We start from the raw sequence: 23902 nt of genomic DNA on the forward strand, positions 1-23902 counted from the left end.
GGCTAAAACATTAGATAAACTGCTGTGAGTTACTGCACCCAATACTGGGATAGATGGACCAATGATTTGATTCCATATAAGGCAGCTGTCTATGTTCCTAGTAGGAGTCAAGATGAGAACATAAAGCAATCCCAGACAAGAGCTTCAAAGCTCCTGAGATCTACTTTTCTAGGTCAAATAATAAAAAGTATATTCAGTACATTGGTCTGAAAATGGCTTTTCCGTTCGCATTGTGAAAGGAGCTTGGGTGTTTTTTTCTCTTCACTGGAATAGTTTCGCAGCCATTCCACTAATAACCATTTAAAAACCAGCAGTAACAGCCATGCTAGTACAAAAAGAGAGATGATCTATTTACATGACCAAGAAGACTACAACCGAACATTATGGCCAGGCATCATTAGTTGCCTTTCTGGCTGGACAATCATAAACACATAATGAGCTGAAATGAAAATTAAACCATCCTTCCAACACACAGAAAACAGATTGGGCCATGGAATGAAACCATCAGGCAATATGGACATCTAAAATGCTCTTTGAATATGTCATGTGTTCTGGGTTCACTTTACATTCTGTGAATTTGCCTTTATATCTTTTGTGTCACCTCCTTACCCCCAAGCTGTTGAATATAAATATAGTATAGTTCAAGTTACAGATTCTGTTTTTTTAACCCAATTATGTGCTTCCAATGACATTTGTCATGAAAGCTTAACTATCTTCAGAAATCGAACAAAAAAAGTCAGGGCAAACATCCAGTCTTTTCTCTAACCATTGAAGTGAATAACTCCCCAGGGCAGCTTTCCTCAGCCTTTTATTGGGACTACATTATGGCGTGCCCAATAGTCAGAGATGATGGGACTTGTAGCCCAGCAACATTTGAAGACCTCAGGTTGGGGACAGCTGTCCCAGAGATGGAACTGAGAAAGTAAATAAATAAATGAATAAACAATCAGTGGACTTACGATCCCGAGGGACTTCAATGGCTCTGATGAGGTGATGAAAGTATAAAGCGAGCACCACTCCCGTATAGGTTAGGAGATATCTTTGCATTACCATTTTGAATATTTGGCTAAGATCCTACGTCCCCAGTTTCCTCCAACAAGGCAAAGTGGTGTCTTACTACCGTAGTGCAGCAGGATAATATGATTTACTGTAAAAAGAAAAGAAAATGATTTAATGACATGCAACTAAGATTCATACATACTGTATTTGGAGGAAGACTGCAAAAGGCAAGCAAATTCCACATTTCATTTAGCCTTTTGTACCCTGGTAACTAAGAAGAGGGTCACACAAAGGATTAAGCCACTTTCCCCCTGACCTTTTCTACTCAGTTCTAATAGACTGGGTAAATACACACACTAGCTCTACATGACACCTTATTTTTAGGCAGCGGTTCTCAACTTGTGGGTCCCCAGATGTTGTTAGACTACAACTCCCATCACTCCTGAACTCTGGCCTTGCTAGCTAGGGGTGATGGGAGTTGTAGTTCAACAACACATTGGGACCCACAGGTTGAGAAAGGCTGTAGAGGAAAAAATAAATAAATAAAATGTTAAAATTCAGAATTGTAAATGTAGTTTATGCCCCAAATTCTTAAGATTTGTTACTCAAGAATAGCTCTAGTGAGGTTTGTTAAGTTACTTGACTTGCGTTCAGGCACACATATTTTCCTCTTTCCTCTTTGCAACTAAACATTCTGTGGCTTCTGAGAATGCTCAGCCCTTTAAAAAACCAACATAAATATACTTCTACAAATCTTTCCCCCCCAAACATGTTGCTATCTTCCTTTTGTTCCTGTTTCAGTTCTAGTCCTGTCAACAAACCCCAGTGGTGATTGCATTGCTATTAGAGGGAGTGATAAAGAGGGCTGACTTTGTAGACACACCTCCACCCCCACCCATACATACACATATACATATACACACCCACACATATACCCACTCCCACCCCACAGTCTTACACACACAGTGAAAAGCATGCACCTCCTACCAATTGTGCCCTGTACCCTTGAGCTGGTTGACAGTATACTGTAATTATTAACAATAGTACTGACTTCAGTATTCTGCAACAGCATATGCTACCAGGTCAATTGTCACTTCTGTATTTACTGAGAAAATGATGCTCGGATGCAACTTCTCTTGGTAAGGAAGCTTTCCACTTTTTAACTCAACTTTCCAGATAGCCTGAGATAGGAAAGGTGAAAAGGATTGCCTAGAGTAGGGGAGGGAATGGGGAGTGTTCAGAAAGAGACACAGCATCACTTTTCTTCTGCTTAACCTTCAACTTGTGTAGAAGTTTTGTTTGTATGTTCTGTCTTATCTCACTGGCAGCAGGGGTGTAGGAAAGGGGGGGCAGGCCGCCCCAGGTGCCATCATGGAGGGGTGTGTGTGACAAATTATCAAGGAACAATTAGTGCCCTACTAGGGTGGTTCAAAAAAAAACAAACTTTTTTTTTAAATGCCTGCTCCGAAGGTCTTATCTTACTACACTAGGGATTATATAGCTATATATGAAATTTCATGCATATCAGTTAATATCTTGATCCTCCTCCATGAAAATAGCTGTTTACTTGGCCATTTTCCTATGTCGTGAAGGCTGAATTTTCAATTCAGTGGAGAAGGTCAAGATATTAACTGATATGCATGAAATTTCAGATATAGCTATATAACCCCCAGTTTAGTTAGATAAGACCTTTGGAGCAGGCATTTTTTAAAAAAGTTTTTTATGAACCACCCTACTGCCCCACCCTCCACTGGGCTTCCCGGGTCCTGGAAAGTCGGCCTATGTGAAGAAAATGAGACTAGGCTGAGTAGATTAGGTCTTGCCTTGCCTTCACCCCGCCCCCTGAACACAGCCGATTTTTCTTGATTTTACTGCTGTGGTGTTTTTTTGTTTTTTGTTTTGGTAAACCACTTTGCAGGTTTTTTAAAATAAATTTTATTAAATAAATAAACAATAAATATAAAAAAAAAACACAAGTCAAAACACAATCCATCCTGTAGATTTAAGTATACGTCCATAGTCGCCTACTTATTATCAGAGGCCCAGAATCCACATTCCTTTGTAAGAAAATACGAAATAACGTAAAACCATTTTTGCAGGCAATTTTTTTTAAAAAAAAAATCAATGTTTTTTTGGGGGGTGACAAGAAATTTTCCACACCAGGTACCACCTGACCTTCCCACGCCTCTGACTGGCGGAAATCAGCCATTGTCCACTTAGATCTTGGAAGTGACTTCTGTGTACACACACAATGATACAGAACTTAGTGCTTTTTTAAATTCATGAAAATAACACCGCTTTTGTCAATGGGAAAGAGACTAGGTTAGAACAGTACAGACCAGTTTGTAAGACACAGACTGCATCTGTTCTACTGAAGTCTTATTCTGAAAGACTGAGATGCCCAGCCACCATCACTCTGGTGTTAGCATATTGAACTTCCCAGTACCTCTGAGAAAAGAGAGGAATGCTATTACCATAATCATGAAAAATGTGCAAGAAACTAGTGATATTAAATAATAGCTCAGAAATTCTTGCAGGGGTGCAGCTGCTACATGATTCAGAATGCTGCAGGTGGTGGTTTTTAGAAATGTTAAAACCTGCTTTCTTCTTGTCTCCTGAGAGCCAAATTTCAAGAAGGATCCAAAACATGGTTCAGGCATGCAGTATCTTCTGCTCAAACAATAGTGCTTTAAGAGACTGAAGAAAAAAAACAATAATAAAGAACTGGAAAATATTCCCTTGGTCATTAAAGATATGTCTGCCTGACAGCTCGCCATGTTCTTCCTTATTGCTATAAGATCTGCTCAGGAATTGAGTAGGTGCCCTGGGAAATCTCAGGCATCCTTTATCCTATACTCAAGTATTCTTTATACCCCTATACTCAAAGCAGAAAAGCTGTTTGCTGATCCCCTGCAAAGCATGATCACAGAACTAAAAAAAACAAGCTGAAGCACACTACGTGTGTGCACTGCACCAATTAGATATTCTGGAACACCACATTCATCTAATCCCCTAAATGAGGAATATAGGAAGCTGCCTTATACTGAGTTAGAGCTTTGGTCTATTTAGCTCATCATTGTTCACTGACTGACAATGGCTCTCTGATGCAACAATAGTAAATTGGTGGGTTCAGTGGCAGGCAGCAAAGGGAGGAAATGGGTGCAGGTGGTGCTGTGGGTTAAACCACTGAGCCTCTTGGGCTTGCCGATCAGAAGGTCGGTGGTTCGAATCCCCGCGACAGGGTGAGCTCCCATTGCTCGGTCCCTGCTCCTGCCAACCTAGCAGTTTGAAAGCACATCAAAGTGCAAGTAGATAAATAGGTACCGCTCCAGCGAGAATGTAAATGGCGTTTCCGTGCGCTGCTCTGGTTTGCCAGAAGCGGCTTAGTCATGCTGGCCACATGACCCGGAAGCTGTACGCCAGCTCCCTCAACCAATAAAGCGAGATGAGCGCCGCAACCCCAGAGTCATCCGAACCTGGACCTAATGGTCAGGGGTCCCTTTACATTTACCGTACTTACAACAACATGCAACAATTATTTCAGTGTGCAGTGCTCCTGTTCAGGATTCTAGCCAATCAGTCCTGTCTTCTATTGGGCATTGCCAACATTCACACATTCATTGAATTTTGGAAATTCAAGGTAACATATACACAATTATGGATCTACTTTTGAAGTAAATACAATCATACTTAATGAACATTATAAAGTATAAATCATTTCACCAGCTAATATAATTCATTGTGTTGTTATCAAATGAAGTATCAAGTGCTTACATGCGGGGGATTCTAGACTTCATACGCTTTAAACTTACCTTCCAGTGCTAGATTGCTAATCTCTAGCACAATGACTGAGTGAAATAACCAAGATGGTTACAAAACAGACATCCCATGACAATTTCAGGCTGAGAAACATTCTGACAAGTCTTGACTTAACACGCACACCCGTCGCTCTGGTAATGTGAATTTAAAGGCAATACAAATGGGGATAAATCACTCAGTTTCAAAACACCAAAAACCTGCTTCACAAAACTACTACAATAACTCATCAGAGCTTGCCTCATCCCTGATTTACAGTTTATCTTGAATAGAGCTATAAATATCTGGCTTCCATTTAGACATGCAGACACATTTGCTCATATCTAAAATAAAAACAAAGCTGTATGAGAAAGCATCTCCAGACTTGTCTTTCTACTCTGTGTCCTTGTCAGAGTTTACAGTTGTTGCACATGGACAATGGTGCAAGAGGAAACTATTGGTAAGGCAAGGAAACCCCAGTTTCATGAAATATAAATAAGCAGCAGCAGTTTTGGCTGCAGCTCATCAATGCAAATAGCAAATATAAGAACATGAAGGCATTATTGCACTGGTAATAGTTCATTTAAACAGCAATTTTGTCAAGGATGTTTTAAGAACATATTGAATAGTTTGGACTAAATTGGAGGAAACCCTTGATGACGATGTATACATACTGGCCCAAGGAGATGGTGATGAGTAATTAACAGACTGCCACTTGATATGCTCTTTTATATATATCAGAGCTTATCTTGTACAACAGGGGAAAATATATTCTACAGTGGCAGAGAATGGCAGATGATCTTCTCTTTGCTTCTGCAGTATGACCCATTGGTTAATTCACAATTATTCCCCACCACCTCTCCATAATATGCAGGGAAGGGACCAAGAAATGCCCTTATTGAATTTGGGTAATGACGTCTACATTCTCAGTCCTTTCCATGTACCAAAGAAGAGGAATTTAGCAAGGGAATAACACAGTTTTCCTGGTATAGTAAAAGTAGCACCAGCAGTTTACGAGCAAGATGATAGCCATGATTGCTGATTCATGGCCCTGTTGTATTTTAATTGAAGACAATAGCTGGACTAGGTGAAGAAAAAGCCTAGTTCCTTGAGAATAAATGAACAACTGTTTGCTGCTTACAAACATAACCAGAGAGGAATATAGACTTCAACATCAACAAGCAATAAAATATAGCCAAATATATAAGCACATTAAATCATTCCCAAGCATGCCTCTTATTCTGCTTGTAAACCACTAAAGCCTGCAAGTTCATTATGGAAATAATTCAAGTTTCTAAGGCCTCATTAGATCACCTGGTTTAAAGACCATCTCACAACTGGAAGAATCCACCCTCATAACACATCAGTGACAGATTTTAGGCCCTCCCCCACTTCCTTCCTTAGCAGCCTAAGGCTCTGTTGTATTGTCTCTCTTCATTTCTCTGTGTTTCCTGGGAGACGGGGGGGGGGGAGGGAGAGAGAGACCTGGTTGCAGCAGGAGGGGGAGACTCCCTGGATTCTTCAGCAGCCTGCCTCATCCTGTCTCCTGGCCCCGCTCCTCTCCTGCCTCTGGGTCTGGACTGCTCTCTGCCCCAGTCTCTTCCTGCTCACTAAACACTGTTCCCTCTTCGGTGTCTAACAGCTCCTCCTCTCAGTCTGCTCCCTCTGACCAGGCATTGCCGTCCCACCACCAATCCCCTGGCTCTGAGCATTTTTCCCTTGAGGGATTCCCCAGCTAGTGCCTCCCACCACTTTTCTGCATGAAAACACACATTGCCGAAGGAATACGGGAACAGGGTGGTATGTAACAATAGTGTACCAGCAAATGTCTTCATTATATGCAGGGGTCTTAGATGATGTTTGGTAAAACTGGGAGGCTTCCATCAGCCTGCCTTGGGCATCAGAGGAGGCAACCACACCAGATGTTTACAAGGCAGCACTTCCATGCCAGTAATGTAGTCTCTATGGTCAGCAGCTGTGACCATCGAAGGGCCCCTGTGTGCTCCTGCCGCCACTATAACCATAGTTAGGTGTGTTGAGTGGTACAGACAGGGAGAGCTGAGGAGCACGGTGGCACCCTTCCCCTCCCTCCAGGTCCTGCTGCACCCCTGTGAGTGGCCAGTCTGCCTGACATAGTGAGAAGCCATGACAGTCCCAGCATTTTCAAGACAGTTGGAGGTACTATATAAGCATCATGACTTGTAGTCACTGATGGCCTTATCTGCCACAAACTTGTCATGTGTCAGGGGATTTGTACAACTGAACCCAGAGGCTCCAGGAAGCCAATGAGCTCCTATAGCAAGCTCATCCATTACAGTTTAGGCTTCTGAGCTAGGTAATCCGAGACAGTACAGTGGTGCCCCGCAAGACGAATGCCTCGCAAGACGGAAAACTCGCTAGACGAAAGAGTTTTCCGTTTTGGAGTTGCTTCGCAAAACGAATTTCCTATGGGCTTGCTTCGCAAGACGACAATGTCTTGCGAGTTCCTGCTGGTTTTTTCCCCTTCCCCCCTTTTTCTAAGCCGCTAAGCCACTTATCAGCTGATCCGATCAGCAGATAAGCCGCTAAAAGCGCTAATAGCGCTAATCCTTCAATGGGCTTGCTTCGCAAGACGAAAAAACCGCTAGACGAAGAGAATCACAGAACGGATTCTTTTCGTCTTGCGAGGCACCACTGTACTCTATATAAGCAGGACTGCAGATCACAACCAACAACTGCATCTTTTCTTTTAATAATAGACATTTTGACCACAATCCAGCAAAACTTTGTGTGTATGAGTGCAAGTCTCATTTGATGCCAAACTAGCACAGAATACCTCCACTACCACAAAAGGGGGTGCATTCTTCCCCCCCCCCTTACAAAGAGTGTTCTGCTTTTAAACAATTTTTCTTTGCGGAAAGTATGTCTAAAAAACTATTTGAAAAGTTATGGATTTGGGAGAAGGTTAAATGCACAGAGGCAACTGAGCTAATGCTCTGTCTCCCAATCCAGCTGGGTGCAGGTAAGTGGTTGGGACAGGGCATGAAATGAATTCCAACACTTCTAATCCAAAATCAAAATTCGTGAAAATTTGGCACAGCACTAGTCAAAACTTGCCAACCTTACTAGTTTTCAGACTCATAGAACTCATACAAGGAAGACATGGCAAGACAATGGCTCATAGCACTTATCTATGGCGTGTGGCTTATGAATATATTTCCATGCAGCTTTTTTTCAGCCATGATCTACTCTTGGTTCCGTTTGCAAAATGTACTGTTTAGGCTCTGTTACAGATTAAGCCATATCCTGCATATAATGCCTATCACTAAAATGCACGGGTAATTTACATATGGAAGCTGGCATCTCTCTCTCTCTCTCTCTCTCTGTTCCTTCAATCAGTGATATGCTAAATTCAGCATCTTATTCTGGGAATCCAACACTGCGCGCGTGCACTCACCCACCAGCAAATCCTCTCTGTTTGTCCCAATTTCACCAGTCAGATTAGAGATTAAGAGGGGTGTGATTTTTTTTAGCTTGTGATTCCCCAACGGATGTTCTAAAGATGTTTTCCCAGCTGTCGCCAAATATAAATATAACAAAAATAAAAACTTAATGACTATTACTCTCAGCTTCTAACACCTGATATACATGTTATCCAGTATTTCATTCTGTTGGACAGGTATGAAATGAGTCATTATTTGCAAAACAAATTTGGGAGAACAGTAAATTTTCTGAACTAATCGGCAATCCCCTTGTGACCCCTCCACAATCCTAGCTCTGACTGCATTAAAAAAAAAAAAGTTGAGAGATCAATTCCTGGCAAAATATAAAGTTTGGCGCTCACTGACAGAGCAACATAGGACCAAAGGACTAATTGCACATTAACGCTAATGCATTCAATGGGGACCAGCAAATCAGCTTTCGGAGGGAGAAAATTAGAGCCGAGAAGTGGCAAAAAGGGAATCATAACCTATCCCCACCAGCTGTTTTCCCAAAGAAAAACCCCACATGGCTTTTTCAATTTGGAGTAAAAACACAGCTGGTAGTGAAAGGTTACATGGCCCTCCTCCTGGTCTTCCACTCTAAATGACTTTCTCAATTTCCAAAGCTACTTTGAAAATGGTGCCAGGTGCTAGTAATATACTCAAAGACCCACCCAAAGCCCCTGTTGTCACAGTTCTGAGGAGCTGTAAAGCCACCGCTATATCTGCAGCTTGGCCATTCATGGTGGCAGGAGTGGAAGGTTCAGGGCAGATAGATAGATTAGGTCTGATCGCTGCACAAGCTCCAGGCTGGCATAGCAACTAGGCCCAGATGGGGTTCAACGTTGGTAGGGTGTGACAGTGGCTTAGGACGCAGTGGTTCTCAAGCCAGCTCAACCCTGCCCCACTTTTGGAACACTATGTTTCAGGGCTTCCTGCTGGGCTCTGCTGAAAGGGATAGTGCTGGCAGATCGTCTACCTGCTCTCATGTTCATTGGGCAGAAGGGAGAAATCTGCACCAATGGAGTGACACTTGTATCACTCTGATGATGCTGGCTGGCAGAACACACACACACACACACACAGAGAGAGAGAGAGAGAGAGAGAGAGAGAGAGAGAGAGAGAGAGAGTAAAGGTGTGTGTGGATTGCAGCCTCAAACAGTTCCCAAGAGTCAACTTGATGGTGTCTTGTGAAAAGCTAAGTAACAAAGGAGATAGACCATGGGAATTGATATACTGCATGGGAATTAGGAACTACATTAAGAAGGTAAGTCAGTTTCAAAATGAATGGTATTCACTGTATGATAAAAATGAAAGACAGAAGCTGTCAACCTACAGGCAATGCCATTCATATTTTTGCAGACATGTTAACAGAGTAAACAAGATCCAAATGCAATCTCTCCAAATGTAAGAAATCTCAGTGCCTGACAGCTCCACTGACATCTTTTTATGAGCGGGCAACTCACCGTTTTCCTAGAAGCAATTTGCTGCCATACTTGTGCGAGTGGGTGGTTTGCAGTCAGGAGACACACACAGTGCTGTTTGCCCACAGCTGTACATCAGATCAGAACACAGCCCACGCTGTCCCGACCTTTTCTGTCCCTGAGACTGAGATTCCACCCACACTCTTACTAATGCAAAAACGAAAGGGTTTAACAGAGAAACGCACAGAGATGCTGACAGTGATATAACTGTGATTTCTTAAATGCATGACTAATTCCCCCCCAGGTTTATCAGTAACAAGAACTTTATTTGTTGTCACCAAGCTAGCTTTGTAGATAAAAAGAATTGCATGTGGGTTCCAGGTAACAGGTGTTATAGTGGAGTTCCACTAGATGCTGGCTTCAAATGAGGGTGAAAATATATAGCCGTTTTAAGAAGTGCATAAACATAATGGCATTTTCCACACATAACACCATGTTTGAACATCCACAATCTCTCCAGGAGACTAGCCATAGTCTGTTTTCTGGCAGCAAACCACCAGTGTGAAGCCATGAGCTGCTGCTGGCTAATAAACCATGGCTGGTCTTAACTATGGTGTAGTTTTACATCCAAACCGCATAAGTCTTACTTACAAAGCATGGTTTGTTTGTCCACCCTACCTCAGACGTTTGTCAAGTTACAGGTGCATGAGGTAAGAGCAAGTGGAATAAAAACCAAGTGTGGGGAATCAAGCCATGTTTTGCTTGCTTGTTTGCACTCATGGTTTGTTTAACAAACCACAATTTAAAGGCTACCTGGTTATGGTATCTCTTTCAAAAGTTCCACATCTTGTGATTCAGCACAGGCCAAAAAATACCAAAAAATACAAAAAAAAAATTCACACAAAAAATAAGAGTAAGGCCAAAATGGATAGTCTGTGCCAATGGGACAACTGGGGAGGGCAAAGGAGATCTGTTAATATGCTTCAGATCCAGCTTTCCCTATCTCTAGTATAGGTCTGCCTCCTTATTTTGAGTGTACAATATTATGTAGTGAGTGTGCTGTTTTCTCAGGTTCTCTTCTATGTCTCAAGCCCTGACACTGCCCTTTTGCCATTTCAAAATGTCAAATATTTTTTTAAATACTCTAATTATTCATGTTAATATATGCCATTTTAGTCAAGTTTTCAGAGTCAAGGTACATTGACCCCTTTTATTATCACTGTGTTAAGTGGCTGCCTTCAGGCTACCCCAAGAGAGTGTCAGGGAGAAAGAAAGACAGGGCGATTTCACACAGCAGGCCAGCAAGCCATGATGGGTACAGGCCAGATGCAGAATCAAACAAACCCTGAATAGAAATTTCACTGTGTTGTTTTATGCCTTGTGAAGATGCATATTACATGCTTCTTTGCATTTAGATTGCATATTGTAGTGCTTAATAGTATGTAATACTCCAGGATGAGAATTCAATCTTACATCTATGTCTGATTGAAAAGGGCAGATAAAGAAGGATTAAGTATTGCCAGTCAAAAGCATTGCCAAAATAAAAATCTCTAGAATCAAGACTGAGCGTTAAAAATATCTTTATCTAGACAGGGCTATTTACACACACACTTACCATGTGTGTGTGCTAGGGTGGGAAGAGGGGGATTGTCTTCATGAACACATCTCAAAGTACACATTTCAATTTTTTCTTCTGGAATCACTTGTTTTGTACAGTGAAAGTTATAAATACTAAACGAAAAGGCAAATAAGAAACCCAAAGATCTGTTTGGCGGTGCCAATGTTATAAAGCGCAACCACTGATCTATATTGCAATACCATCAGATATACTGGCAGAAAATCTCCCTGATCTCAGGCAAAGGCCTTTCTCATCTCTGCTAATAGTGATTAATTAGCTACGTACGGTTGTCAGTGTTTGAACCTGCTCTAAATGCCCAGGGCAACTAACTTTTAAGCTGTCTACTCAAATGTTTTGTGGGAAGAGACCCAAAAGAGCAATGCCATGCCAGCTGTAGTTCCGAGTAATATATACATCATGAGGCATCCTTGTTAGGTCACATTTTGTGGGTGAGGTTTCCTATCAGTAGAAAGTTGATACCCGTCTTGCTGTAGTCAAAAATGATTCATGCCAACAGAGGGTGAATTTAAGTGGGGGGATAAGAACAAACAAAAGAGTGGTATCCAGCTATGTAGATCCACTAGCAGAAGGACTTTCGGCTGTGAGAAGGAACTTCCCCTCACTCTCGTCTCCTCATGCACCCCCTAAATCTGTTCTCAGATCACACCACTGGCCCATTCAGTTCAGCATTTGCCCATGCTGGCTGGCAGCAGCTCTCCAGGTTTTCAGCAGGAACCTTTCACAGTCTTACCTGGAGATGCTAGTGGATGAACCTGACTCAGGTACAGGATCTGTTCTGCAGAGCTTCTCAGGTTCAATCCCTGGCAGCTCCAGGTAGGGCTAGGAAAGATCCCATGTATGAAACTCTGGAGAGTGCAGACAATACTGAGCTAGATAGACCGATGGTCCGACTCAGTATGAGGCAGCTCCCAATGTTCCTGTGATTATTTGCATACAGAGCATGTTTTCTACCACTGAACTATGTCTCTTCCCAAAGGGATCAAACACTATGTAGTTACTATTGCTTGACTTTGATTTTAAGACTTATATATTTTTTGTATTACAATTTTATAACCCTTCCCACTATCTGTATGCCCTGAGGCACTAAGTCACCAAAGAACAGCTCAAAATTGGAATGTGTTGTTTATCACCAATATTTTCTGTTTAGAGAGTCCAGACATCCCCAGACTGAGTACTCCATCCTTTTTCCTTTTGTGTATATAACATATTGCATCTCCACTATTGCATCTCCATCCACACTTTAAGGCACACAGTTTATATTTAGCTTTAAATTAATTCATTTCCGGTATCTGTGTGAATAACTACTCTGCTATGTAAATGAGAATCTAAAAGTAAACTTCATCCAAGTACTAATTATAGTCACAATGAAAAATCACACAGTACTAAACTGCACCAATGTACAAAAATAGCCACAATTATCATGCTTTTAACAAACAGGAAGAATATGTGGCTTTTAAAATGCAGATGGTAAAATTGGGAAGCCCAGTTGATTTCCTAATTATCTCTTTATGCAGAGCTTTCACTTGTCACATAGTAGCCAACTAAATAAAGGCGTGATTTTGATCACCATTAATAGGCCATAAACTATGGTTAGAAAAATTAGAGCTGCATGCTGGTTTATGCAGCTCAATCACTCTATATGTACTTCCTTCCTAGATGGGAGAAAGAAACTCCAGAGCAGCTGACTTAGCATTATATGCAAACCAGCACATGGTTTGTTTCTTTCCAAACAAATCATGACCAGAAACCAAGGGCTGTTCTCGGCTTCCCTCTTGTGGTTTGTTTGGAGAGAAACAAACCATAAGTGATGTTTTGCCTGTAATTCTTTGCCTTATGGTTTTTGTCTCTGCTCTGGAAGAAGGGAAGGGATTGCTCACACATAGGCTGATTCTTCTATCTATGGTTATTGGGAACATGGTCATTGGGATTTTTAATTACCAAAGTTGTGGGAGAGCATTACTGTTCTTTATTATCACCACAGTGGGGCAGACATAGTAAATACTGGCTCAAGTTCAACCTTGAAAATTATAGAAAAGGAGTAGCTAAGAAGTCTAGAGAACATTTATAAAAGTGAAAAAAGCACCAATGAAAAGCACAGAGGCGAAGATAAGAAGTGAGAGAAAAAATAATATTTCCTTGGCAAAATTAAAGAGATGAAATATCCCAGAACAGAGAACTGTTTTTAATCAGCCTTTCAGGAGTATCAGAGTACTTTTGGTAGCAATTAAGCATTTAAACTGTATTTACAATTTACAGAATGAACATAAAAATGCCAGTTGCTAATATCCCCAGGAAGACACTTTGTGATTCCTGCTTTATAGCTTTTAATCACATAATTACAAGTGATTCAGTAGTAAACTGTTCCTGTAGAGGTTTCTGCATCACATTTCAAAGAATACAGCAACTTGTTACTGGTTTATACAAGGTGAGGGATCAATTTAAAAGGTTGTTAAAAATGTCATTTGTAGGAAGAACATTTTAGGGCCTACTTAGGATTACTTGTCATATAGTTTCCTTTCCTCATACATTTTCCCATAATACATGGCCTAGATTTCCTGGTTTCCATCTTTATAAGGAATCTGTTTTTCACTTTTGGCTGTTGTCATACATTATAAAAACTATCACAAATCCAGAAGACAACTGTAGTGGCTCTGATTCTATATCCTGTTCTGACAGTTGTCCTTCTTTTCCCTTATTTTTAAGTATGTATGAAACACAAAAGCTGGTTTTACTCTCTTACCTCTTTATGCCCTACACCATTCTTGAACATAAATGCCGGCAAAACAACCTTTATTCCAAAAGTCATTTACAGTATCCTCTCCAACCCTTTGGCTCCAAATGAAGGAAGTTCTGTGCCACAGGGAGCCTAACACAATTTATTCCTTTCCATCAGATGTCCTTCTAGCACACCAGTCTCTTGGGATACATTATCAATTAACTGCTCATTAAAATTTCTTGCCTCAACCCTCTCCTCCTCCCCCCTCGCTATTTCCCTTCTACCAACACACTGACCAAGCGAAAGGATCTAAAGCCCATCTCAAGGCCCATCTGCAAAATAGAAAGATTCCCAATCAATGACCATTTCACAGAACCTTTGCACACACAGCCCCTGCATCTCCCACTGACAGCTTTTGTTTCCCCTCCTGCAAGGCTCTCCATCTGCCTCTTTGTGGAAGTGCCTCCTACAGTAATCCATATGTTGTAGCTGTCCATCAAGGAACCTGACCAAACGAAGAGGTCAGAGGAAAACCCAGTTCAGGAAGTCACAGGTCAAACAAACAAAGGAAGTCTCATTTCCATTCACTTGCTTTTTGAAAGCGGAGAATATGAGACAATCTCTGCATGTTTGTCTATTACTGGGATTGACTTGGATGACAGAGAGATGCTGCTTCTGTTTAGATTCCTACTGGGATCACTGCAAAAAGGTAAAGGACCTATGGACGGTTAAGTCCAGTCAAAGGTGAATATGGAGTGCTGCTCTCATCTTGCTTTTCAGGATGAGGGAGCTGGCGTTTGTCCAGGTCATGTGGCCAGCATGACTAAACCACTTCTGGAGCACTTCTGGAGCAATGGAACATGACAGAAGCCAGAGCACACGGAAACACATGAAAATGCTGGTGGCGCTGTGGTCTAAACCACTGAGCCTCTTGGGTTTGCTGATCGGAAGGTCAGCGGTTCAAATCTGCCTGATGGTGGTGAGCGCCTGTTGTTCTGTCCCAGCTTCTGCCAACCAGTGCAAGTAGATAAGTACCACTGTGGCAGGAAGATAAACAGCATTTCCATGCACTCTGGCACTCATCAAGGTGTCCCACCGTGCCAGAAGCAGTTTAGTCATATTGGCTACATGACCCAGAAAGCTGTCTGTGGACAAATGCTAGCTACCTCAGCCTGAAAAACAAGATGAGTGCCACACCCAACAGTCGCCTTTGACTGGACTTAGCCACCCAGGGGTCCTTTACCTTTTTTACCTTACTGGGATTACACAAAGAATAAATCAGGGATGGAGAGCCTGTGGCCTGTGGCCCTCAAATGCTGTTGAACTCAACTCTCATCAGCCCTAAACCAGCATGGCCAATGATCAGAGATGACGAGAGTTGAAGACCAGAAACATCAGGAAGGCCACAGGTTCTCCATCCCAGCCATAATGTGGTATCTTGAGTATAAACTAACTTCTCATTTATATTAAGAAGAATGCTTCATGGTAGGTATGATATCTTTGTCATAAATGGACAATATTGAACATAAAAGACATTTTATATCAGGTTGTTGTTGTTGTTGTTTGCCAAAGTTGCAGAATAAATGACTGATAGCTGAAATCTGAAATTTATTTGATTATTTATTTGTTTAGCTTCAGGATATAATATATAATATCCCTCTTTTGTTACTTGAAAACAAGATGAGAGCCATGAACAAAATGCCTACAGTTTGAAAGCTCTTCTGTTTACCAAGATCCTTATCCTTAGCAAAAACAGCTAATGGTTTTCTGTTAGGGCCTAGACTTTATTTATTTTATAAAATTTATACATCACTTGTTTGCTAAACAAACAACAACAAAGCCCCTACTCCAAGTGGTTTTCAAAGAGAATAAAACAATAAAATTATCAATAAAAACAATTATTTAAAATATCTTTTTTTAAATCAGCAATACACTAGAAGCAGATTAAAACATATATCAACATTTTTCATATCTGGGTAGGTTTGTCGAAACAAAAGATGAAAAGCATCAGAGCCCTAAGGTCACTATTAATTCAATCAACAATCTAAATCACCGCTAGAAAAAGAAGAAGCAGATGGACGAAAACACTCATATTATAGAATTTGAAAATAAATTTATGGAAGAGAAGGCATTTATTTGGGGGGACTTCCGGGTTAGCGCCACCGGCAATGGCGGGCTTCCTCTGATCTGGAGGAACCCGCTCCGTGAAAATTAGGGTCTGGACCGCCACGGCGAGGCGGAGACCCATCAAAAACCACAGGCGAGAGAAGCCTGTGGACCTGGGATTCGGCTGGCACCTTCAGCGCCTCCCCTGCTCGCGGGGAAACCTGGCTACGGGGATCCGGAGCAACGTGGGGTGAGCGGCGCGGTGCTTCGAATCGACTGCTCTTTTCACGGAGTGAAGCCGCATTGCTGTTGTCGGAGAGCGCTGACTTTTTTCCTGTGGACAATTGGACTCTAAACAAGTACCCGTGAGTAGAACGGAAAATTGGATTATTAAACTTCGTAATTTGGCACCGGAGCGGGAAGGTCTAAACAGAAAGTCCGCCTTCCGCTTTTGTAAACAAAAAGCAAAGACATCGTAAACTAGAGTCTGGAAAGTCGTTTGTAAAGGATTAAATTTTCATCATTTAAAATTACTGAACCGCCCTTGGAAGCAGGAGAAGAGGGGGGAACCTTTTTTTTTTTTTTAGATTGTTTAAACCTGCAGAAGAGAGAGTAAAGAAAGGTAAATTTCCACCATCTTGAACCTAGGAGCGGGGTGTCAGGACAGACGTTTTGGGGAAGTTCATTGACTATGGACAAACGTTTTTGACAGATAGTCAAAAGAAGAGAAACATATTGATTCCATTGTTCCCTTTCGCATTTAAAAGGAACAAAATATCTGAAAAAGGAAAATTTTGTTGCTAGATCTGCTTATAAAAAAAGGGGAAAAAGATGGATACAAATAGAAATGGTTTCCCCTAGAGGGAGCTTGTGAAACTGTTATTAGAGCCGAACTGGGGAACTTTGCAGCTGTAGAGATTAAAGATCGTGGGACCAGACTTCAACCTTGAACAAGAATGCGCTTAGAGGAGGCTTTGGTGCTTGCTTTTTGCAAGACAAGTGCTTTATTGGAACAGTTACATGAAAAGGTGGGTTTGATGACTGTTGCGATCGGAAATTTTGGACAGGCAGTGGGTACCTATATAGAACCCACTCAGGAATTAACCCAGGAATGTGCTTTGACAGATCAGATAAAGGAGGAGGTTGTTGCTGAATCTCAAGTAACAGTTATGGAGAGAGCTGCGGCCAAGCAGGAACATGAGTTGTTGGATTTGACGAATGAACCTGGAAAAAGTCAGATTTGGAGAGATGGAGTTCTGTTTGGTCTGGAGATGGGGGGCTGGATGGACCCCCCTATGCAGGGATGTTTTGACATTTCGAGTCTGGCTTTGGGCCAGGGGGAGTTCGGAGATGTGGGGGCCCTTAAATTTGGAGGGACTTTGAAACATGCCTCTAAATATTACATGGATTTCAGTGTTGACTATGGAAAAGGGGCTGTCTTGTCGAAAGATATTGTCAAGTTGGAGTCTCCCCGAGTGAAAGGAGGGAAATTAAGAATAAGATCAGCAGAAGACAAAGTAAAGTGCAGGTATAAATATGAAGAAGACCTGCGGAAGGGACATGGAAAAGATTTAAGAGCCTTGGATATAAGGTCACCAGGTTGATGGACCAGATGGATGGGATAGAAAGGACTGACAAAACCCGAGACCGGGAAGAAGAGACAATGGATGAAGACTGGAAGAAAGTTATAAAAATTTATTTGGAAAAGTATCGTAAAATTAATGAGTATTAGAAAAATGTTGGAATGAAATTATTTGGCTTTAGCAGAAACGTTAAATAGAATTATGTAAGAATTATGTAAGAATATGTTATGATTAAAAGAATTTGGTATAAATAAGATTTAAGCTTTAAGTTTTAAGGTTTTTTTATGGTAAGATAAGGTTAAAATAGATTAAGGTAATTAAATGACAGAATATTGTGAAAGATGGAAAGGATTTGCTGAGATAATTAATAACTAGAATATAAAAAAGGGAGGTGTGAGGAGGTCGATGAAATAAGTTAATGAAAGTTAAGGATTTGGGAATATTGGATTTGTTCTTAATTTTTTTGTTTATTTTTGCTATTTGATTTTGATGTATTGTGTGTTTTGTTTTTTCTTTTTGACTATGGCTCTTATTGATTTGTATTGTTTAATTGTTATTTCTATCTACCTTTTTCTTTCTTTTTCTCTTTCTCTTGTTTTTTCCTTCTTTTTCTTTGTAATTTTAAAATTCTCAATAAATATCTTTTTTTTTTTTTAAAAAAAAGGAATTTATTTGGGACTGGCACAGTGTGGTAGGCTAATGCGTAGGTATCAACGCTGGAGAGCTAAAAAGCTACACATAAAATCTGAGCTACTGTTTGAGCAGTACTATATGTAAATATTATATGCTGAGATACCCAGATGTTTATGGACAGACTGTACAACAATATATGGACCTCCTGCATTTGTCATTGTGTGATTGTTTTTATTTAGTCTCATAAAACACTGAATTAAACTCTGTTCTGTTTATTATATAAACCATTAGTTGCAACATATCATGACAGCTTCTCTGGTACAACTCAAACACACTTCATCAAAAGTTAATTGCACATTCCAGAAGAGTTCAAGAGCCATAAAGGAAGACAATAATACTTTCATTTAAATGCATAACTAAAAGTTGGGGTCTTTTTTTGTTTTTGTCAGACCTTTTCTTTTAACTACTCAACACCCATTAAGGACTATTTTCAAGGGGGAAACATATATTTCTCACAGTCATTGATTCCAATCACCACAGCAATTTTCACAGTACACTGCACCCACCCCTCCTACTCTTTCTCTCCATCTTGCCTGATATGTCACGGATGAATATCCACTGGGAGGATCTTTTGAGTAGTTCACAGCCCTCAGGCTGTATGAATAGAATGCTGGTACTAAAATGGATGCTACAAAAAAGCATTATTATTAGATGGCTGGATCTAAAACTGCACACAGACCAAACAATGAGATGTAAAAGGAACAAGCTATATATTAGGAAATTTCGAAAGGTGGCATGAGCTGGCCAGTTCCCAAACATCACCATTGAGCATTGCAAATTGACAAAATTATTGTGTGGGTTGTTGTTGTAATTTTTTTTAAAAAAATACCACCCAGAGACTGTGTGGACAAAATGATTCTTCCCAAGCCATTTCACTCCACCCTTTCAGAATAAGCACATGCCACAGCATATAAAATATAAACCACTTTGTGTTGCTATAGCAAAAGGCCAGAAGAGCAACAGCTGGCGTTGGAGCTCATCACTCTAGAATCCAACAGTGCTAATAAACCAGGCATAGGCAAACTCGGCCCTCCAGATGTTTTGGGACTCCAACTTCCATCATCCCTAGCTAACAGGACCAGTAGTCAGGGATGATGGGAGTTGTAGTCCCAAAACATCTGGAGGGCCAAGTTTGCCTATGCTTGTAATAAACACTATAGAGATGGTATGTACAGAAAGAGCCAGTGTGATGGAGTGGTTAGAGTTTTGGACTAAGACTGGGAAGACTCAGTCTCCACTAAGCCCCTGGGTCATTATCTCTCATGCCTAGCACACATTTGATGTTGTAATAGTTAGCATGGCCACAATGGCTGGGGCTGATGGGAGTTATAGTCCACAACACCTGGAGGGCAACAGGTTGATGAAGGCTATTGTAGTGTGCTATGAAGCTTCACAATTATAATGAGAGCCTCCAACCCAACAAATTATGTTCTTGGCAGCTACTGGGGGTGACAAGGAGATCTGCAATGTGATGTAAGACATCTGTGCAGTAAGTCCTTTTGTCCTCTGGACTAGATTGAGTACATGCAGCAGCTGGTAGTGGTTCTAAAACAAAATCAGATAACCTGTGACCTTCCACATGTTATTGAACTCCAACTTCCATCAGCCCAGCCAACATAGTCAGCAGTCAGGTAAAAAGCAGATTGGGCTATGGGAAGGGATTTCAAATTTTGGTCCTTGGGAAATATTTATTTATTTATTAACTGCAACATTCATATCTCTCTCTCTCTCTCTCTCTCTCTCTCTCCTATCCCATGGGCTTCTCCAACAGTGCTTTCAAATGATGCCGTTCCGTAGAATAAAGAGATTCACCTCACTGCATGAAAAGGAAATCCCCACTATGCTGCCCAAGCTCCCCTTAGCCCTGCAAATAGTCAATGCAAATCAAGGAAGTGAACTGCACAGGAAGATAGACTATACATATGAGGTTGCTAACATGTGTGGAAACACCCTTCATCGCCTCTCCCTAAAAGGCAGCAGCATCTGTCATTTTAAAATTAGCCGATTACTAATCTATAAATTCACATTTGGAATCGCTGCAGCAAGGTCTGGGTTTCTCTCTCCCAATCACATGTTATTTGGCTTCCATCTGTTCTACAGTTTCTCTTTCAAGGAAGGCACACAGGGGGCATTGGGATTTTGGTTGCTGATTTTTCACTTCTCCACCATGCAATTTACAAACCAGCGTCCAAGGAACCAGGGCATGGTACTTGCACATTTTGTGACACTTGCACATGCAAAACAGCCACATGTTTTGCCTGCATGTTTCCCAACAGTATCTCAGAATCTTAGAAGACTTTCCCAAATGCTACAAAAAGGTAGCAAATGTTGTCCATACTTTGGTGGCCTGTCTGGGCTACTGTAATGCACTGTATGTGGGGTTGTCCTTGAAGACAGTCTAGAAACTGAAGCTAGTGTAGAGTGAAGTGGCTAACTTGCTAATGGGGAAGCCTAATGGTGTCACTGGTTCTGAAAGTACTGCACTGGCTGCCAGTGAGATACAGAGCCAAATTCAAGGAGTTGGTACTAGCATATAAAGACCTAAATGGCTTGGGACCAAAGTACTGCTCCTGGCAAACCTGATTATCACTGCTTGCGAATGTTTTCTCCAGTCTTAGGTTGAATTCAGGACTATGGGTCAAAGAGCTCAAGCAACCATTGCATGTCCAAGGAGAAAGATGGGCCAACTTTCAGAGTCTTGCTCACTTGCTCTACTGCTTGGTCTGTGAATAGACTGTGTCACCTTAAAGAACCCATTTAAGTTCCCATGCATTACAAACAAAATTATAAAGCTGATCTCTTTCACTCATGAGGCAATGAACATACAGTGGTACCTTGGGTTACATACGCTTCAGGTTACAGACTCCGCTAACCCAGAAATAGTACCTCGGGTTAAGAACTTTGCTTCACGATGAGAACAGAAATTGTGCTCCGGTGGCGCGGTGGCAGCAGGAGGCCCCATTAGCTAAAGTGGTGCTTCAAGTTAAGAACAGTTTCAGGTTAAGAATGGACCTCCGGAACGAATTAAATACTTAACCCGAGGTACCACTGTATGAGGAAATGTGTGGTATAAAGGATATGGTATCCTAAGGGATTTCACCCAAGGGTCTGCACATGTCTGACACATTGCATATGGGACAATTTCTATGCCTTTTACAGTTCTTTAGAAATGAAAGTTTCAGCAGATGTAGTTTCTCACATAAGGCCCCCAGGGCTGGAAGAAGCTGCAAGTGCAGAAATTCTCCCTTTGATACCCCCACCCCATTAAACCAGAGCCTTGTGGTGTAAGCAATCTGACACGACCATCTTCTATTTAAATTCTAACTCACAAACAGCTTGAATAATGATTTCCGAATTGCTAATATAGTGCTTCCTCTCGAATCCTGCTTTCTGTACTGCTTGGCTATCCTTCCTGGCTCATCTGCTTAAAGATGCTGAGCACATGGAACCGTGGCTAAGGTTAACATATGCAAACAAAGCACTGTCCTGAAAGGATGCAGATGGAACGCACTGAAGTATCCATTTGGCTGAATCCACCAAAGTAACTGGGCCAGTCTTCTCCTTTCTGCTCATTGTTTGTGATGCTAAATAATGGTGACCAGAGCATGGGTTACATTTCAATTTGTGTCTTGGTGGTGGCAGCAGCAGCAGCAGGAGGAGGAGGAGGGGGAAAGCAAAACCAAGGTTGAATAGCTGTGAACTAATTCAGCCTCTCAGAGGCTGTGGCTCATGTGGCTGTCTGCAACAAATCCCTACAGCCAAAGATGCTCAGAGGCGGCAGAGGACAGAATCGCACAAAGCCCCCTAACCTTTCTCTGCATCCAATTAGAAATCAGAAAGATTAGAAAGCTGGCTGCACGGATCGTGCAGCATGTCAAGAAGAGACTGATGAAGGATAAGGATATTTAAGGACATGAACTGTCCTCATTTATTAAACCCAGAAGCAAAACCCACAATTTGTAATCAATGTGGGAGAGGGAGGGGAAAATATTCTGCTGAGCCACCTCATGCTTACTGCCCTTGAAATTCAAAGCATGAAACATCTCCTTCTGCCAAGTCTACTCCAGCGTTGGAAGGAACTTTCAGAATTGGGAACAGTGTTGAATAAGAACACAAGAAAAGCCATGCTTCATGAGTCCAAAGGCTGATCTAGTCCAGTATTCTGTTCTCATAGTGTCCAAACAGATGACCACTAGTAGGACATTAGTACAACACCTCCTCCCCTACTAGGATGTATTTCCAGCAACTGGCAGTCAGTGGCATGGTGCATTTGACACTGCAGGTAGTGCTAGTTATCGTGACTAGTATCCATTATAGCTGTTAAGTTGGCAGCCATCACTGCATCTTACAGTATCAAATTTCATAGTTCATGCATTGTGTGAAGAAGTACTTCCATTTGGCTGCTCTTGAATCTCCCACCATTCAGCATCAATGAAGGACTCACTGATGCTTCTAATATTCTGACGGGGGGACGGACTTTTCTTTGCCCACCTGCTCCACATCACCCACAATCTTATATACTTCTGTCATGTTCCACATATTCCCATTCAGTTATTGAATATTATGAACTTTTCTCATTGCTGATTATCATGCAATCATCATGAGGATAGTATCCACTATTTTCCAAGTCTTCTGATGCATATAAGATTTACAAAGCTAGTCAGATTAGACAGATCAAGGTTTAATTTTCTGCTCTGATCCATTCCCCTCACAGAGAAATAAAGCTGTTTGCACTTCTCTGGCTTATAGCAGTGTTCTGAGAATAAATTCATCAAAGTTATGACCTGTGAAACAGGCATTAGATTAATTTGACACCTTAAAATGTTACACAGGCAGCGCTGGCTCTTCCAAACATATGAGCTAACATAAGCTGGCATCAGGGATGAACAAACAAAAGTTATGATGCAGAGGTTCAACTTAAATAAGCAGGAGGTCTCCTCTAGGTCCAATGCCACCTTCTCCAACCTGGTGGCTTTTAGATATTGTTGGATTACAACTCCCATCATCCCTTACTATTGGCTATGCCTCTGGAGATGGCTTGTCTAATGGTTCTAACACACCACAGGCCTTGTAGGGAGGGGGAATTCTCAGAATTATCTTAATATAGTAGAATGTCTTACCTTAATACTGTGGTTCCGGGTGTTTGTTTAAATACTCTTGTCTTAGTCCCGGGTTAATACTGAACAGTCTATAGAACAAGAAAGAAATAAGAAAACTGAATACCCAGCTTGTAAACTGATAACAAACAAACTCTCATTCTGTCCATTAATGAAATAAGACAACGATTCACCACATCCACTGCCATACCTGCAGATGTAAAGGATGTAAAGATGCTGACAATGTATTCCAAACCTCTGGCTAATCCCACTCAGTGATTTCATGTATATGTTAAACAGCATGCAGGATAAAATCAAACCCTAAGGAACCCCACATTGAAGGCTCCAAAGTGCCGAAGAGCTGTCCCCAAGCATCACTCCCTAGAAATG

The 23902-nt window shown here is 41.4% G+C and overlaps 1 protein-coding gene across 13 annotated transcripts in view; it reads right to left on the reverse strand.

The window, feature by feature from the left end:
• The window catches only part of NFASC (neurofascin), a 177334-nt gene that overhangs the window by 96024 nt on the left and 57408 nt on the right, over nucleotides 1–23902 (reverse strand). For all 13 annotated transcript variants that reach the window (XR_014007990.1, XM_081193373.1, XM_081193378.1 and 10 more), the window contains 2 exons: nucleotides 23537–23604; nucleotides 960–1147 (listed from right to left, as the gene is read on the reverse strand). Coding sequence is in view for 12 of the 13 variants with exons in the window: in XM_081193373.1 (XP_081049499.1) it covers nucleotides 960–1053 (94 nt within the window). In the remaining variant the exon portion in view is untranslated. The remainder of the gene's footprint in view (nucleotides 1–959; nucleotides 1148–23536; nucleotides 23605–23902) is intronic.

The sequence above is a fragment of the Podarcis bocagei genome, assembly GCF_964188305.1.
Source record: "Podarcis bocagei genome assembly, chromosome: 5".
Classification (NCBI taxonomy): Eukaryota; Metazoa; Chordata; class Lepidosauria; order Squamata; family Lacertidae; genus Podarcis; species Podarcis bocagei.